Genomic DNA, 16,979 nt, shown 5'->3' with positions numbered 1-16,979 from the left:
TACATGATACCCAATCCTTTCTTACAGCTGGTCCAGGTCGACCATGTGCTCCAGGATCTCCACGTTTTCCTTTCTGTCCCTTTGGTCCAGGTGTTCCGGGAGTACCGGGGCTACCAGCTGCACCTTGGGGACCCTACAAAATAATCACAAATGATGTTCATGAACATGTTGATTCGAGAAACGGCCATCTTACAGGAGCGCCACGATCTCCAGATTCTCCTTTCTCTCCTTGAGGTCCAGTGTTGCCTGGGGCTCCAACAGCACCAGCTGATCCTGGGTTACCAGGTGCACCAGCGTCTCCCTAACAAAATTAAATAAAAAGTAAAAATAAATGAAATAGTATTCATAATTTTGCTGTAAATGTACTTACTCTTGCTCCTCTTGATCCAGTAGATCCAACAGGCCCAGCTGGTCCAGCAGGTCCCTAGGATAATAATGATCTTAAAAAACTAAACTATAATCTGGGTCACTAACCTGTGCTCCAGTTTCTCCGTCACGACCAGGTGCACCGACTGCTCCTTGTCCTCCTTTAGAGCCAGGCTTACCAGGACGGCCGACTGGACCGTTTGGTCCACGCTCACCCTATCATTAAACCATAATGAGTCACACACACAATACTTTATATTATTTAAAAATTACATCAGCTCCAGGTGCACCAGGATCACCACCCGTTCCTTTCTCTCCAGGATAGCCTCTTGGTCCAGAAGGTCCAGGTCTTCCAATTTCTCCTTGCTCTCCTTGTCTTCCCTGAGGAATGAGGACTCACTAAAGTATTTCCATAATAAGTTAAACTGACAGGTCCTCCTCTCTGTCCTTTGGCACCTTGATTACCAGCTGGTCCAGCTGCTCCTGGTTGACCAGGTCCTCCTTGAGGTCCATTTTTCCCTGGGGCACCACGCTCTCCCTTCTGTCCCTGATCTCCACGAGCTCCTTGGGCTCCCTAAACACAATAAATAATCATTACTACAAACTTCACGCTATAAAATAAAATTATCAATATTTTTTTGCGTAAGATTGTGTAAATTACTTGAGCTCCAACGTCTCCCTTAGCTCCACGAGGGCCAGCAGGTCCACTTGAGCCTTTGGGTCCTTTAGGTCCAGCTTGTCCTGGTGGTCCGGTCGATCCCTTATCACCAGGATCACCCTGCTCTCCATGCTGTCCTTGGGGTCCTTTGTTACCAGCTGGTCCCTAAAGTAATTATTAGTAATACTATTATTATTATTCAATTATCTTACAGGATTGCCTGGGTCTCCATCAGCTCCATCTGCTCCATCATCACCAGTGGGTCCAGTCTCTCCTATTGGTCCAGGGTGTCCTTGAGCGCCAGGTGATCCAGGTGGTCCCTTAACACCGGCTGGGCCGAGTGGTCCTTGATTACCAGGTCTTCCCTGGATAAGTACACACATGTATATATAGAGTATCAGTACAAGCTAATTGACTCACAGGGTGTCCATCAATACCAGGGCTTCCAGGCTCTCCGGGTAGACCAGGTGGTCCCTACAATAATAATAATAATAATAATAATAATAATAATAATAATAATAATAATAATAATAATAAATAAAATTAACAATAATAATATAATAACATAATAATAATAATAATAACAATAACAATAATAATTATAATAACTTACTCTTCTTCCAGGGAAGCCAGGTGATGCATCAGATCCAGGATTACCCTACATTGAAGTGACAATTTAGTTTTATTGTCATTTTAAAATACAACATACAGATGGTCCTCTCGGGCCAGGATCGCCAAGATCACCAGTACCACCAGCATCTCCCTATAATAACAATACAATCAATACGTGGTCTAAAGTAAGGCAATACTTACAGCTGATCCAGGGCTACCAGGCTTTCCGTTGGCTCCAGGTTCTCCTACAGATCCCTATTGTATGTACAATAATGATGATACTGTACACGTACGTGTACATGCATATCTTACAGTGTCTCCAGATGCTCCAGCAGGTCCCTGCTCACCAGGTACGCCATTACGACCGATTGGTCCCTTAGCTCCAGCTTGTCCAGGATCACCATTTTCTCCTTGAGCTCCCTGTAAAGGATAAAATTCACTCACTTTGAGGTCAAAATTATACTTAATTTTTACTCAATTAAAAGTAATAATACTTATTAATAATAATTTAATATAATTTTAGATGTTTACATTAATACATATACTACACTACCACACATCTTACCTTTTCACCTTGAGGTCCTTTCTGTCCCTTTTGACCACGTTGACCAGCATGACCCTAACAACAACAACAACAACAATAATAATAATAATAATTATTATTATTATTTATTTATTTTACAGTCTCTCCAGGGAATCCCATTGCTCCAGTGTCTCCCTTACGTCCGGCATAACCTGTTTTACCAGGTGCTCCAGAGTTTCCTCTCTTTCCTACGTCTCCCTTGATTCCAGTTGGTCCTTTAGGTCCAGGAGCACCATTTTCACCCTGTGAAGGTCATGTTGATAATAATTGAATATAGTTAGTGATTATAATAGACTCACAGGGGCACCATCAGTTCCTCTCTCTCCAGGGTTACCATCACGTCCTGGGGCACCAGCTGGTCCTTGTCTACCAGGACTTCCTTGATCGCCAGGTGCTCCCTATCGTTAATTATTTATTATTAATTATAAACAAGATGATATTTTTTGCTCACAGGAGGTCCTTGGGCACCAGGTGGACCTATGTTTCCAGCTGGTCCTCTAGCTCCCTGTGGTCCTTGTTCACCTTGATTGCCAGTAGCACCAGGTCCTCCCTACATACAGTATAATACATAAAATCTAAAGTTAAAATTAAAAGGTGCGAACTCACGGGAGCTCCTTTGTCTCCTTGATGGCCAGCCTCACCAGGGAATCCAGGAAATCCCTAAAAATTAAAATAATAATTTAACCAGATATACACAGCACAGAGAGCTAACAGGTGGTCCAGGTGGGCCAGGAGGGCCAGTAGGTCCATCAGCTCCAGGATTACCAGCTACGCCAACAGCACCACGGGATCCAGGACGACCTTGGTCACCAGGATCTCCAGTTGCACCGGGTGCTCCAGATTGCCCTGGTACACCAGTTGGTCCCTTAGCTCCAGGGGCTCCAGGAGCTCCAAGGTTTCCAGTAGCACCAGGTGAACCCTTAATTAATAATAATAATAGTATGATGGCGTTATTTATTGTTCCTTATATTTATTCCCTTACAGGTGGTCCATGGGGTCCAGGTGGTCCAGGTGGTCCCTTCAATCCAGGGTGTCCATTAGGTCCAGGGGTGCCAGGTATTCCCTTAATTCCTTGGGGACCTTTCTCTCCTTTCATTCCTGGTTGACCAGCATAGCCGGGGAAACCAATGGCTCCCTAAAAATTAAGAAAAAAAAAACAATAAATCAATACAATTAAAACCTGAAACACCTAATTCTGTTTTAAATCTTTACAATAATCACAACATTATACGAGTATGTACTATACCTTGGGTCCTTTGGGGAATCCAACTCTGCCGGGTGGTCCAGGTGGTCCGTGTGGACCTGGGGCACCAGGTTCTCCGGGGCCACCCTAATAAGCAAGTATTATTTTAAACACCTAATAAACATTCTCTCTCTCATACGGGGTTTCCGGGTTGACCATCAGCTGCATCTTCACCATCTTCACCCTAACAAATAAATAATCAATTAATACAGCAGTTTTTAAATGAAATGTAATTAATTAATATTAATATTAACTCACATTATTTCCAGGTGGTCCAGGAAGTCCAGGTGCACCAGGAATTAACTAATTATTATAAAAGAGAAAAGCAAGTTAAAGAGAGTATAATGGAGCTGCTCTCAGTCTTACTGGGCCAGTAACTCTACCAGGAGGTCCATCAGGGCCACGTGGGGCAAATGGATCTAAAAAGGAAGTAGCACATGATAAATAATTTGAAATACATAAATCATTACATGTGAAGATATTGTATAGTTAGCCCAATTTCGATTATGCAAGTTTTACATTTTTAAACTTTGGCAAAAAAGCACGGACTATAGCCCATGGTTTTTCCAAAAAATGGCTTCAAAATCACCCCCTTTTTTATTACAATTTTTGATACACATTGATGTCTTTATGCTATGTAGAAAGTTTGAGCCGATTTTGACTTCAATTTTTAAAAAGCATGGACCCATGGCTTTCTTTAAAAAAAAATAGCTTCAAAATCACCCCACTGTATTACATGTACATTGTACATGTACAATACTGTATCACAATATGTCAAACTGTCTAATACATGTAGGATATTATTACTATTATTATCATTATTATTTATTATTTTCTTATTACTATACTATATTACAGTACCCCATGCAGTCCCTAGTACTCACTTAAGAAGTTATCACAAGATGTACATTCCTCACTGCCGTGTGGTGTATAACCACCAGCTCTTTGTCCAACACAGCATTCTCTCTTATCTCCAAACTGCACAAGTAATAATAATATAGGATTATTATTATGCATGTACATGTACATTACAAAAATGTAATAATTCTTTTAACATTATGACTTACTGATCCTATGTATCTCCCACAAGGATTGCCTCCGACTGAATTGAAGCAGAAGTATTGTGCATTGACAACTGCAGCGAAACAATGACAAGTAATAAGTAGCATGCTTCTGTAGAATATTTTTTCTTACCTGCAACTATGGCAAGGCAGACTGCACTGTACAAAATGTACTTCATTTTCTAAAATGAAAACAAAAAGCGGATTCATTTTGGCAATCCAAAGATGGCTGACATTGATGAGGTGATAGGCTAAACGTACTTGACTTGTATGATCGCCTCTCTACCTCACAGTGAAGGCAAAGTAAAGCGGTTGTTTCTGTAGGACTGCACTGCAAGTGATACCTGCAGCTGCCAATAAGTGGACTGGCCCAAATTGATGAGTAACATTGATTATAACTGTCACCAGTCTTTACAGAGAACAAAGGCCTACTCTTCATTATTGTGAACAAAAGCCCCTGTTGTAATGGAAGGATAGACCAAACAGCCATTGTCAAAATAGTCACATCTTTGCATTGACTTTAGGAAGCACAACAAACTTTCTTGTATCACATTTTAATTATGTGTGGGCGTACATTTCAATATTACTTTTGAGGATGCAAGGAAGGTGTGTACTAAAAAGTAACTATAATTATTCAAAATGAATTCACATTAATAATGTTCATGCAAACTGATTATGATTCTTCTGGTTTAGAGTCCTCAGATGCACCGCTAGGTTCCTCAGCTGTGGTTTCTTGCTTTTGTTCTTCAGACGGCTGGGTTTCTTCAGTTGGCTGAGGTTCTTCAGTCGCTTGAGGTTCTTCAGTTGCTTGAGGTTCTTCAGTTGCTTGAGGTTCTTCAGTCGCTTGAGGTTCTTCAGTCGCTTGAGGTTCTTCAGTCGCTTGAGGTTCTTCAGTCGCTTGAGGTTCTTCAGTCGCTTGAGGTTCTTCAGTTGCTTGAGGTTCTTCAGTTTCTGGTGGCGGCTCTTCTGATGCTTCAGTTGCTTGAGGTTCTTCAGACTGCTGTGAGTCTTCAGTTGCTTGGGGCTCTTTGGTTGCTTGAGGCTCTTCAGATGGCTGAGACTCTTCAGTTGCTTGGGGTTCTTCGGTTGCTTGAGGTTCCTCAGATGGCTGCGGTTCCTCAGTTGCTTGAGGTTCTTCAGACGGCTGAGGTACTTCAGGTTCTTCAGTTGCTTGAGGTTCTTCAGATGGCTGTGGTTCTTCGGATGGCTGTGGTTCTTCGGATGGCTGGGGTTCTTCGGATGGCTGGGGTTCTTCGGATGGCTGGGGTTCTTCGGATGGCTGGGGTTCTTGAGGTTCTTCTGATGGCTGAGGTTCTTCTGATGACTGAGGTTCTTCTGATGGTTTTTGATCTTCAGTTGCTTGAGACTCTTCAGTTGTCTGTGGTTCTATATCCATTTGTGGTTCCTCTTGATTAGACTCTCCTTCATTTTGAGAGGGTTCGTGAGATGCATCACCCTCCTGTGTTATCACTGCTGGTTCTTGTGATGCTTCTGAACTTTCATGAGGTGCTGTTTCTTGTTCGACCTCCTTTTCCCCTTCTTCTTCTTGCTCATCTTTTGTTGCTTGTGTCTCATCCCCTTCTTGTGGAGGGACACTTTCATCATTTTTTTTCTCCTCCTCTAGTTCTGCAGTAGGATCGTGCTTTTCTTCCACTTCTACTGCAGGCTCCTCTTTCACATGCACATTCTTTGCTTCTTCAATTTGTTGTCCAGCACTTTTTGATTCTTCTGCATATCCTCCTATATACATGTACATAAAATTCATATTTTTTAATGAAAGATCAAATTCAACATGCCTTTCCTTAGCAGAATCTTTTTGTTGAAATATTCAGCAGAAAAGGCTATGACATCTTCTGGCTGTTCTCTTAACACTTCTCTTACCAGTCCCTCCAATATGTGCTCAAATCCAGCCGGGATACGTATCTTTGCAGCAGCATAAGACACAGACATTTTCTTTAAAGTTAAGGTGTGTTTGCGTTTCCTAGGCAACCAGCCACGCCTTCTAAATGGAACTATTCCGGCATCTTATCCTGCAAATTGCCGCGAATTGGCGCGAATGTGTTTTGACTTTACGTGCTTCTCGGTTTATGCAACACTCGGGCTGTGTTGTCTTCATGCTGCATTAGACAACAATCCTATTCATTATTCTCTGCTAAGTCTTTGTCTTTTAGAGGATTCTTCCGGGCATTGTGATCCAGTGAATGGATAACCCAGACTCTGTAAGTCACACTTTAATATAACCAACCCCCTTTAGCAGATTGTTCCAGTACTCTGCTGGTTGGGCCTCTCTGCAGTTGGACTTTGTCACAGCTGTAGATCTTGTCAAGGAATACGTCTTCAAGTCGTAAGTCCTTGCAACTAAGCCTACACTCTAAGGACCGGCTGCCTCTAAGCCGTGATATTCCTCCATTCAGTTACTTCCATAGCTACAGGAGTTAGGTAAGTCCTGCACTGTATGCAGTTATTATCTTGCATTTTTATTGCTGATTGTACAGTGCATGTCAACTTAGCAACTTAGCATTTTGTAACATTATATTTAATATGATAGATCTTATTAATTCTTTTGCAGATGATCATGGCAGCTCAGGCTCTTATTCTAGCATTAATTGGTGTCTCACTTTGCACCTTAGCATGTGAGTTTGCATTATTATTATCATTAATAATTCTGAGAGAACTGTTGTTGGCATTGTTTCACAATGGGTTAGCAGCATTATAATTTGTGCGTGGGTGTTGATTATAGTCACGTGACGTGAGCTTACAAAATACAAATTTGTCAAATTCAACTATTATTCAAGATGGCGATTACAATAAGCCCCTTTCTTTCATTGTTGCGTTAGACAACAATGGCCTATTGATTTTGAAGTCTAAACATTTTTATTGACTGCCCACTGTATGTAAATAGTGTAGCTATGGCAACTGGTACTATTGTAATAACCTGTTGTGTCTTTCAGATGGTGCAGCTCCATTCACAAAGAGACAGGACGGAGTTACAGACACAGACCCATTTGGAGTAAGCCCTCCTCCCTTACTCTCATAATGCATTGACTCTAATTTATCTATAGGACCCTGGACCTCCAGGACCCCCTGGACCAAATTTAGCTCCCGTCCCTGTAATTAATGCACACACATCACCTAACTAATTACACAAATAAATGCATATACTAGTAAAATTATTGTAATATATTTTTTATTAATTAGGGTCCCCCTGGACCTCCTGGTTCACGTGGTTCTGATGTAAGTGACACTATTAATAATAGTTATTATTAATTGATTGATTTATCAATAATTATTACTGATAGGGATTTGATGGGCTTGATGGATCTGCTGGATCAGATGGTGCTACTGGACCACCTGTAAGAATAATAAAGTTGTTTTTTTTTGCTGTTTATAGTATTACTGTTGACACTTGGTATTTTCTATCTTACATAGGGTGACCCTGGTGTTCCAGGACCAATTGGACCCCCTGGAGATCCTGGTGCACCTGCTTTCATTCCACCACCTGTAAGATTCCATTATGTTTATGTAGTATGGTTGAGGCTTTAGATTGCTGCTTAAAATTTGCTAGTTTGTCCTTAATTATGCATATCCAACGTTTTAATAATAATTTTTTGAACTACAGTTACATGTGTACCATTAATGCTTTGAAAAATATTATGTGAACGTCCTTATGCTCTGAAAACATGTTGAATTATGGGTATCATACTACATGTACATTGTATGTCATTCACATGTACATGTATCTATACTTATTATGTGTTTTGTAGGAGCAAGGCATAAAAGGACCAATCATCATTCCAATTGTTGGTGACCGTGGTGACCGTGGACAGTCTGGTGTACCTGGTCGTAAAGGAGTACCTGGACCTCCTGGTCACATTGGACCCAAGGGAACAAGAGGACACAGGGTAATGCACTGTTTGATGATTTATCATATTAATAATGATGTTTGATTCTTGTAGGGAATGGATGGTGAGAAAGGACCAGCTGGTGATCAAGGTGAAGTAGGAAAGGAGGTTTGTTATTATTTATTTATTTATTTATTTATTTATTTATTTATTTTATTTATTTATTTATTTTTAGGGTGTAATTGGTGCCAGTGGACCCAATGGATATCCTGGTGACCCTGGACCGACTGTAAGACCCACACATGCCTTTATCATACTGTGTATCTATTGACTGTGTCATTAGGGACAAATTGGTCTACCTGGCATCCCTGGATTCCCTGGATTACAAGGGGCTAAGGTAATGACATCATTAATAATAAGTGTACTTTAAATTGGGTGCATGTCAAGAAATTTTGTATAGCAATGAAGCATGTTAGATTTAGAATTGCGAATATTTCCTTTCAATTGAAAATTTATGCAACTTCTCATTCTATATTTTTGTATAATCGCCTGATAATTTATATAGGGAAATAGAGGAGCTGATGGTGCTGCTGGTGAGCCTGGTGACCAAGGGCCAAATGGACCACCAGGAGAAGTTGGCAACATTGGACCAGAGGGACCAAGAGTGAGTCCATGATATCTTATACTGACATGAACTGGTGCATAGGGTCCTGATGGAGATGTAGGAGCTAAGGGAGGGGATGGTGAAACAGGAGCCGATGGACCAGCAGGACCACCAGGACCTGATGGATTCCCTGGACAACAAGGAGCACCTGGAGCCCCTGGACCACAAGGACCTCAAGGACCCAATGGACCAACTGTAAGACATGAAATGACACTATTATATTATTATTATTATTAATAATAATAATAATAATAATAATAATAATAATAATAATAATAATAATAATAATAATAATAATAATGATAATAATAGGGACCTCCTGGTGCACCTGGTAAAAGAGGACCAGCTGGGAACCAAGGACCACCCGGTTCTGATGGATCCCCGGGTTCACCTGGTTCCCCTGGAACACCAGGACAGAATGGTGCAACAGGACCACCTGGACCTGCCGGTGCTAAAGGATCAATGGGATCACCCGGTCGTACTGGACTAGCTGGAATAAGAGGACAGACTGGAGAACCTGGTGACACTGGACCACGTGGACAGCCTGGTCGCAAGGGAAATAATGGAGCTGATGGTGACAAAGGAAACACTGGCCCTCAAGGAAAAGCTGTAATATACATACTCCTTCTTCTTCTTCTTCTTCTTTGTTCTTATTATTCGTTATCATACTATTATTGATTGCTCCTTTCTTCTTTGTTATTGTAGGGAGAAAGAGGAGAGAAAGGTTTCAGAGGAGCTAATGGTGCCCCTGGAGACCAAGGTGAAGATGGAAAACAAGGAAATGCTGGCCCAGCTGGTCCACGTGGTGCTAAGGTAATGAAGAAAGAAAGAGAGAGAGAGAGAGAGAGAGTTGGTATTTACTACATGTACATGTACATTATCTAGGGACCACCTGGCCATGGAGGAGTACCTGGAGAAAATGGTAAAGATGGTGATAAAGGAGAGCCAGGAGAGAAGGGAGAGAAAGGAGCACAGGGTATTCCTGGCCTTCCTGTAAGTACACGTATATGTACATGGAACTTTATTTTACTTTATATGCATATCTAGGGATATGATGGTGTACCTGGTGGTGCTGGTGTTCCAGGCAGACCAGTAAGTTTTAGTTTATTATACACACATACGGGATACACATACTAATAGCAATGGGTGGTATTTATACATCACTAATCTTGTTCTCATTATTTTAGGGTGCCAGGGGAGCTAAAGGAGCACGAGGTGACCGTGGCCAACCAGGTGTAAACGTAAGTCTATGACTATAACCACTAGTTCCCTCTCTCCCACGAATATTGATTCACTCTTTATATAGGGACCTGATGGAACTGATGGTATACAAGGACCACCTGGACCTAGTGGTATACCTGGTCCTCATGGACCTGCAGGACCTGTTGGAGACACTGGAGCACCTGTATGTTAATATACTGAATCTCATCTTATCATTGTTCACATTCATAATACATTTAATTACATGTCAATAGGGACAAAAAGGATCAAGAGGAGCTGATGGTCAACCAGGTGCTGCTGGTCCTCCAGGACAACCAGGAGAGACTGGATCAGCTGGTGACCCTGGAAACAAAGGAGACAAGGTCAGTGTCATGTACATGTACATGTACATCCTGTTATCTCAATCTTTTGCTGATACTACATGTGCAATTATGCATATGCGTATACATGCTGAATCAGAGCACTGTGCTGAATCTGCTCATTGGATTATTTATTTATTTGTTTGTTTGTTTGTTTGTTTGTTTATATAGGGTGTTCCTGGTGTTACTGGCAAAGCTGGAGATCAAGGAGCAACTGGTGCCTCTGTGAGTTAGCACATTATGATTAATGTCTTATTGACACTATTGTTACTATGTGATAATATTATCATCAATTGTTAGGGTGTACACGGACCTGCTGGTGACCAAGGCACTAAGGGAGCAAGGGGTGGAGCTGTAAGGAATCTAACGTTTCAAATTATTAATTTAAAATTTATTTATTGATAGGGACCAACTGGAGCTAAAGGTGCCACCGGAGCAAAGGGTAGAGCCGGTGAGACTGGGCAAATCGGAGCTGCTGGTGAACCTGGTCAACCTGTATGTACATGTACATGTATAGCGGTAATTATAATGGCACCTCTCTCTCTCTCCTTTATTAGGGTAAACAAGGTCCCCAGGGAGGTGTTGGTCTCCCTGGTACCACTGGAGCTCATGTAGGAATGCCAAATATTAGAATTATTTATTTTATTTGTTTGTTTTAGGGCGAGCGTGGCTTACAAGGAAAGACTGGCAGTCCTGGACCAGCTGGAGCTAGGGTATGTTACTCTATGCATATTTTAAATTTTTGTTGTTGTTATTGTCATTTATTTATTGTTGCTTATTTGTTTAGGGAGGACCCGGTGGTCGTGGAAAGAAGGGACCTCAAGGTAGACCAGGATTCCAAGGAGTACAGGGTGACGTTGGACAGCAGGGACCTGATGGAGCACCTGGAAGAGCTGTGAGACAAGAAAAACAACAAATTGTTAATGTTTGATGGCTAATTTTCTCTCTCTTTTGTAGGGTCCTTTAGGAGCTGCAGGTAATCCTGGACCTAATGGTTTTCAAGGAGCCACTGGCGGGCCTGGTCCCCAGGGACCAGCCGGTGGTGCTGGTGCTACTGGAGATAAGGGAACTGTTGGACCACAGGGTGTAGCTGGAGGACCTGGACCAGCTGGAAGACCTGTATGAAGGATATAGATGTATGTAATGTGATTTATATGTTATTCGTTACTATAGGGTGACACTGGTGCTGCTGGAGAGAGAGGAAAGAAGGGACCCACTGGATCCCAAGGTTCACGTGGTCCATCAGGTGCTCCTGGTAAACCCGGCCTACCTAGCTCACAAGGATCTCAAGGACCAGCTGGAGCATCTGGCGCTGCTGGAGTACCTGGTCTACCAGGAAAGACAGGACCTACTGGCCCTAAGGGACCTCAAGGTCTACCTGGACCAGCTGTTAGCAATTAATGAACCATTTCTATATCATTTATGCCTCTTCTTTCTTCCAGGGTTCTAAAGGTGCACGTGGTGTTCCTGGACAAGCAGGACCTAAAGGTCCAAGAGGACCTGCTGGATCCCGTGGGGAACAAGGAAAACAAGGAGATGCTGGCCCAACCGTAAACATCATTATTATATACACTGTACATATACTTATTGTTATACTACATGTATTAGGGTAAAGCTGGTGCTGATGGAGAGAAAGGTCGTGCCGGAGCACCTGGTGAGCCAGGAGAGGCTGGAGTACCTGGACCTCAGGGTAGCAAGGGAGCTCAAGGAAAATCTGTAATACATACACTATTGACAACATCAGATGGATTATTTATTGTCTGTTGTAATAGGGCATTCCAGGAAGGCCTGGTGCTAAGGGTGAGGTAGGATACCCTGGTTTGATTGGTGCTAAAGGATTCATGGGTGAGAATGGAGCTAAGGGACCTAAAGGTGACAAAGGACCCAAAGGAGAAAGGGGACCAGCTGGACCTAAAGGAGCCAATGGCGATCGTGTAAGTAGTATGTACCTTGTACTTGTAGAACAGAGTTTCCCACAAAGCATGCTAAGTAGCCTAAGTTAGCTAAAAAGCATGCTTCATATACTGACAAGTACTACAATAGACATGCACATGTACAGTGTACACATGCTTTTGGAACAACTTTTAAAACTTTAAAAATTTTAAAGGATCCCATTTTGATTGGAATCAGCTCAAGCTTGCTACACAACCTATAAGAACATGTATATGCATCAGAGAAAATTATAAAAATAGAAAATTCTCTCCTAGCCATTTTTGGTGAAATTTGACCAAATACCTTAATGTCACAATGTACATGAGATTTATGATAAATTTGTTATTATTATAATTATTTCTATTAGGGCGGTCAAGGACCTGATGGACCCACAGGTTCACCTGGTGCTCAAGGAGAGCCCGGACAGAAAGGACCCCAGGGATACACTGGACTACCAGGAGAAGATGGGAAGAGAGTAAGAGCCAATCCTTCCCTCCTGTTATTATTCTTGTTTTTAGGGACCACCTGGCACTGATGGACGGCCTGGCGATCCTGGAAAGGAAGGACCAGCTGTAAGCTAATCATTAATTAATTATTAACTCGTTAATACTTGTTTTATTATTAATAGGGCGCTCAAGGTGATCCTGGCCCAGCTGGTGGCCCTGGAGCTCCTGGTGCCAGAGTAAGACAAAATAGAATTACAGTGTATGATTGATAATGTTAATACTAATACTCATAGGGTGATCAAGGGCCTAAGGGTGTACCAGGAGACAAAGGAGATCAAGGAGATAGAGTAAGTGTCATTTAGTAATTCAATATCCTAATTCCATTACCTGATTATGGTTGTGTGGGTTAGGGTAGTCCCTATACATACATGTACATGTATAGTGATAATTCTTTTTATGATAATGATAGGGTCTACCAGGACACAAGGGAGACCCTGGTCTACAGGGAGGAGTTGGGGCACCAGGTCAAGCCGGACCACAAGGTGCTACTGGACCACAAGGACCCCAGGGACCAGAGGGACCCAAAGGAGAACAAGGAGATAGAGGAAACAGAGGAGGATTTGGTCCTCAAGGAGAGAAGGGATCACCTGTAAGGATAACAAACTGCACCCACACACACTGTGTACTCATTCACTCATGACATCCTCCTACACACTCATTACGCATAATGACAACAAGTAACACTTGTAATAATGACAAACAATGAATACTGTCATAATGACAAACAAACTGTCATAATGATAAACAAAATGTCATAATGACAAACAGTGCACATTAATGATTTTGTTTTTAGGGTGAACAAGGTCTACATGGTAGCGTTGGACCTGTTGGACCTGCCGGACCACCTGGACCCGCAGGAGCACCTGTAAGGAACAATAAATTGTCATGAATAATAATTGATCATCATTATCATCATCATCATCATTATTATTATCATCATCATCATCATAGGGTGAGCCATACAAGGGACCAGCATTCTACCGCAGCAAGTTTGATGAGAAGCAAGACATCAGCCAGCTTAAGAAAGTGAGACTGACTCACCATCAATCTCTTTTTTATTTTTTAAATTTTTATAGCAATTTTTGTTTGTTGAGTTGAAGTCAATTGAGGAGGAAATGAACAAGATGGGAATCAACGAGAAGCTCCCACGAACCTGTGAAGACCTTAATGTAAGGGACACACTCCATTGCACTTTGCACTTTTTTGTTTGTTTATGCATGATAGTCGAGTCTACATTGCATGCATATGCTGCACTATTAATTGCATTTGTATGTTTATGTGTGTATACTGTTAAAGAGAGCTCTACACCCACGTACATGTACATATACATGTATATGCTGATTGTACAATGGTAGTGATATTTGACGATAAGTAAACAGCAAAGGTGTTTTCCAAGGGACAGTTTTTTTTCTCCCCCTTGTTTACCCCTAATGATGCTGATGATGGGTGACTATGGCTGTGTGAGCACAATTACCTAGTCTACATTCTAGTACACGTATATCATTATTTGACAATGACACATGAATACATGTGTATTGTATCCATACTCCCTCTCTTTCTCTATACAATAGATGCAACATCCTGAGTACAGTAATGGCGAGTATACCATTGATCCTAATATGGGATCAACCAAAGACTCTTTTAAGTCCTTCTGTGAGTTCAAGTCATCTACCATCAGGACGTGTGTAAACGTAAGTCACTGGATATAATTAATTATCATGCGCACTATTGGTGTGTCTACCATCACATGTGGGTGTCCATGTACCATATAATGTTATGACTAATTTAAGATAATGCAATTTATGCGGATGCACTGCAGAGTGTTCATTTATAGTAATTTACATACATACATGTACATGTATGTATTTGTGTGTTTGATTTTAGTAAAAGCTTGCTTTATAAGCAGTATTTATTAATAATGATTAGAATAATGCAATCCCAGCTAAGATGATATAATAAATGACGTCCTTATAGTGTCTGCATGGACTATGAACTATGGGAGAATCCCCTGGTAACTCCCTTATTATATATTCCCAGCATGCCATTTCTTTGCTGTGTGTAGTTCTTGATCCATGTCTTTGTGATTCCCATGTATAGTCATAATATTTTGAGATTGTGCAGCTGTGTGGTATTCTAGTACCATGGAATGCTGGGTTTTTTGTGTTGTTTTAATATGCAGCACTAATTAAATTCTTTCTCTCTCTTGTGGTGGAGCAAATTAATCATAATGTGTTTGTACAAATAAATAACTAAGATTTTAGGACAGGCCACACAAATGAGTAATTTCAATGCTACAGATAGTACATTAAGAAAAAGAAAAATGAGCAAGCTGCCTTAAGTGATAGTTATAGTTATTATTATTATTATTTCATATGCATATGAATATTAATACATGTGTAATTGTAGTGAGATCACAATCTATGAATATTATAGTAGTTAATGATCTAATGATCAAAGAATGGATTTTTTTATGAATTGCACGACATAGATTGATGATCTCATATAAACACAATGCAATGATGCTTTAATAGCATCATAAAGCCTTAGGCCACACAACAATCGATCAGCTTAGTCAGTTAAGATGTCGCCATGAGCCTCGTGTTTTTTGATAATTTCACTCTGACATCGATCATTGTAGTGTTTATCTTGCACATTCAAGGAGTGATATCATTTACTTAATAATGTGTGACTATTATCATAGATAGGATGGGATGTAGTACTTCATGCTGTACATGTATATGTAGTTGATTTGAGGCAGTAAATTTTTGTTGTCATTAGTAGAGTTTTAAGACAAATAAGACATTATGTTATGATAGTTATCTAAAAATCAATTGGAATTTATTTAACTTGGCAGTACTGTGGTAGTAATTTTTGTTTGTACTCTCTCATTCCTCCCCCTCCCCATGTATACATCAAGGGAGATCTTTTATGCTATATTTAGTGAATGAGTCAGAGGTACTAATAATATCTGTCATTTCCCTTTGCAGAATGAAACATCAACATCTCAATTGGGATACCTACACTTGTTACATACGCACGTTTCACAGACCATCCAATTGCCTTGTGGAGCAAAGGGACCATTCTAGTAATGAAGCTTTAGTTCCATGATTATAATTAAATTCTCTCTCTCTCTCTTTATTCTTTAGCCTCCAGCCTTATGATAGTGACACTGCCATTGAAGTTCCATTGAAAGACAGGAAAGACCTTAAGATCACCCTCTCTGGCTGTAGTCCAGTAAGTTTGCAGTTGCTTTATCTTCAATGTTTGACAGTATCGATAATATCAATGCACTTGCAATTTACTGATTGTTTCTCTTGTGTAGTTCTCAATGTTGCGTGAAGTAGAGTTTGTATCTGATAATGTCAACCAGCAAATGCTCCCTTTCACTCACTCAATCAATGTCAATAATCAAGATTATTATTTCAAAGACATCTGTTTCTATTAAATAAAAAACTGAGTAAAGGATTGAAACGTTTTTTTTCTGTTTATAATAATAATAATAATTCAAAATAATGATTAATAATGTAATCAGGTTTTTCATAGACATACATTAATTTTTGAGTTTGTTATACTTTGTCCTGTTCAATTTAAACGCTCTTGATAATTATGATATTTATTCTGATTTGGGCTTGGAGTTTAAGGTTTATGATTTTTAAGGGCTTATATAAGCCTCAAGGGAAGTACTCTTTATTGCATCAACTTGCATGTGGATCATGTGACCACATGATGTAACTTAATAGGTCTGATTGGTTTTGTAATAAGTACACACAATTAAAGCTGCATCAAAGCACTCTTGGTTGCATGCATCCTTGTGTCTATGATGTAATCTGTTGAGCATTTCCAGTACTTAAGGAATCCAGGTCGTTTTACTGGTTTAAAGCCTATTCTGCACATCACCATATAGAGGTGTTGCATTGTCGGCAATGCTTGTT

The 16,979-nt window shown here is 40.7% G+C and overlaps 3 protein-coding genes across 4 annotated transcripts in view; 1 reads left to right on the top strand and 2 right to left on the bottom strand.

Annotated features, from left to right (window-relative positions):
• Positions 1-4,922, bottom strand: part of LOC100635197 (collagen alpha-1(I) chain-like) — an 8,851-nt gene extending 3,929 nt beyond the window's left edge. The window contains exons 1-28 of the mRNA XM_020000168.1: positions 4,785-4,922; positions 4,657-4,705; positions 4,530-4,597; positions 4,347-4,440; positions 3,829-3,881; positions 3,721-3,765; positions 3,602-3,646; positions 3,466-3,549; positions 3,202-3,354; positions 2,932-3,138; positions 2,826-2,879; positions 2,671-2,769; positions 2,519-2,617; positions 2,319-2,462; positions 2,202-2,255; positions 1,949-2,056; positions 1,838-1,891; positions 1,734-1,787; positions 1,638-1,682; positions 1,445-1,498; positions 1,237-1,389; positions 1,028-1,189; positions 797-940; positions 640-747; positions 475-582; positions 371-424; positions 194-301; positions 4-133 (exon numbers count right to left, since the gene is read on the bottom strand). Of these exons, the coding sequence (XP_019855727.1) occupies positions 4-133; positions 194-301; positions 371-424; positions 475-582; positions 640-747; positions 797-940; positions 1,028-1,189; positions 1,237-1,389; positions 1,445-1,498; positions 1,638-1,682; positions 1,734-1,787; positions 1,838-1,891; positions 1,949-2,056; positions 2,202-2,255; positions 2,319-2,462; positions 2,519-2,617; positions 2,671-2,769; positions 2,826-2,879; positions 2,932-3,138; positions 3,202-3,354; positions 3,466-3,549; positions 3,602-3,646; positions 3,721-3,765; positions 3,829-3,881; positions 4,347-4,440; positions 4,530-4,597; positions 4,657-4,702 (2,527 nt within the window). The 5' untranslated portion in view covers positions 4,703-4,705; positions 4,785-4,922. The remainder of the gene's footprint in view (positions 1-3; positions 134-193; positions 302-370; positions 425-474; positions 583-639; positions 748-796; positions 941-1,027; positions 1,190-1,236; positions 1,390-1,444; positions 1,499-1,637; positions 1,683-1,733; positions 1,788-1,837; positions 1,892-1,948; positions 2,057-2,201; positions 2,256-2,318; positions 2,463-2,518; positions 2,618-2,670; positions 2,770-2,825; positions 2,880-2,931; positions 3,139-3,201; positions 3,355-3,465; positions 3,550-3,601; positions 3,647-3,720; positions 3,766-3,828; positions 3,882-4,346; positions 4,441-4,529; positions 4,598-4,656; positions 4,706-4,784) is intronic.
• A 188-nt stretch (positions 4,923-5,110) lies between these two features.
• LOC100635073 (cell surface glycoprotein 1-like) lies at positions 5,111-6,520 on the bottom strand. Its single transcript, XM_003388736.3, has 2 exons — positions 6,320-6,520; positions 5,111-6,263 (listed from the first exon to the last, which is right to left on the bottom strand). The coding sequence occupies exons 1-2, from the start codon at positions 6,471-6,473 to the stop codon at positions 5,197-5,199; spliced, it is 1,221 nt and encodes a 406-aa protein (XP_003388784.1). The 5' UTR covers positions 6,474-6,520; the 3' UTR covers positions 5,111-5,196.
• A 79-nt stretch (positions 6,521-6,599) lies between these two features.
• On the top strand, positions 6,600-16,659 carry LOC100634948 (collagen alpha-1(I) chain-like). 2 transcript variants are annotated; one of them, XM_003388735.3, is made up of 44 exons: positions 6,600-6,742; positions 6,791-6,962; positions 7,093-7,156; positions 7,475-7,533; positions 7,586-7,633; positions 7,722-7,757; positions 7,823-7,876; positions 7,953-8,024; positions 8,288-8,425; positions 8,480-8,533; positions 8,601-8,654; positions 8,709-8,762; positions 8,931-9,029; positions 9,072-9,224; positions 9,342-9,638; positions 9,735-9,842; positions 9,915-10,022; positions 10,077-10,121; positions 10,217-10,270; positions 10,336-10,434; positions 10,505-10,612; positions 10,781-10,834; positions 10,910-10,963; positions 11,015-11,104; positions 11,167-11,220; positions 11,269-11,322; positions 11,397-11,504; positions 11,567-11,728; positions 11,783-11,998; positions 12,052-12,159; positions 12,218-12,325; positions 12,382-12,543; positions 12,909-13,016; positions 13,060-13,113; positions 13,170-13,223; positions 13,281-13,334; positions 13,457-13,636; positions 13,841-13,912; positions 13,999-14,073; positions 14,124-14,216; positions 14,619-14,738; positions 16,035-16,132; positions 16,194-16,281; positions 16,370-16,659. In XM_003388735.3, the coding sequence occupies exons 3-44, from the start codon at positions 7,093-7,095 to the stop codon at positions 16,490-16,492; spliced, it is 3,993 nt and encodes a 1,330-aa protein (XP_003388783.2). In that variant the 5' UTR covers positions 6,600-6,742; positions 6,791-6,962; the 3' UTR covers positions 16,493-16,659. The 2 variants fall into 2 exon arrangements, with proteins under 2 accessions (XP_003388783.2, XP_019855732.1); XM_020000173.1 differs by lacking the exons at positions 6,600-6,742; positions 6,791-6,962; positions 7,093-7,156 and adding an exon at positions 7,397-7,413.
• The last annotated feature ends 320 nt before the right edge of the window (positions 16,660-16,979 follow it).

The sequence above is a fragment of the Amphimedon queenslandica genome, unplaced genomic scaffold, assembly GCF_000090795.2.
Source record: "Amphimedon queenslandica unplaced genomic scaffold, v1.1 AMPQUscaffold_13210, whole genome shotgun sequence".
In the NCBI taxonomy this organism is placed as follows: Eukaryota; Metazoa; Porifera; class Demospongiae; order Haplosclerida; family Niphatidae; genus Amphimedon; species Amphimedon queenslandica.
The sequence above is the reverse complement of the archived record's forward strand: the minus strand, read 5'-3'. Positions and strand labels throughout refer to the sequence as shown.

Bases quoted from the DNA above. Each gene is read 5' to 3' on its own strand.
- LOC100635073 (XM_003388736.3), bottom strand. From the start codon at position 6,473: ATGTCTGTGTCTTATGCTGCTGCAAAGATACGTATCCCGGCTGGATTT. The intron at 6,264-6,319 runs GCATGTTGAATT...ACATGTATATAG, and splicing joins AAAGATTCTGCTAAGGAAAG to GAGGATATGCAGAAGAATCA.
- LOC100634948 (XM_003388735.3), top strand. From the start codon at position 7,093: ATGATCATGGCAGCTCAGGCTCTTATTCTAGCATTAATTGGTGTCTCA. The intron at 7,534-7,585 runs GTAAGCCCTCCT...ATTTATCTATAG, and splicing joins CAGACACAGACCCATTTGGA to GACCCTGGACCTCCAGGACC. The intron at 13,913-13,998 runs GTAAGGAACAAT...TCATCATCATAG, and splicing joins CTGGACCCGCAGGAGCACCT to GGTGAGCCATACAAGGGACC.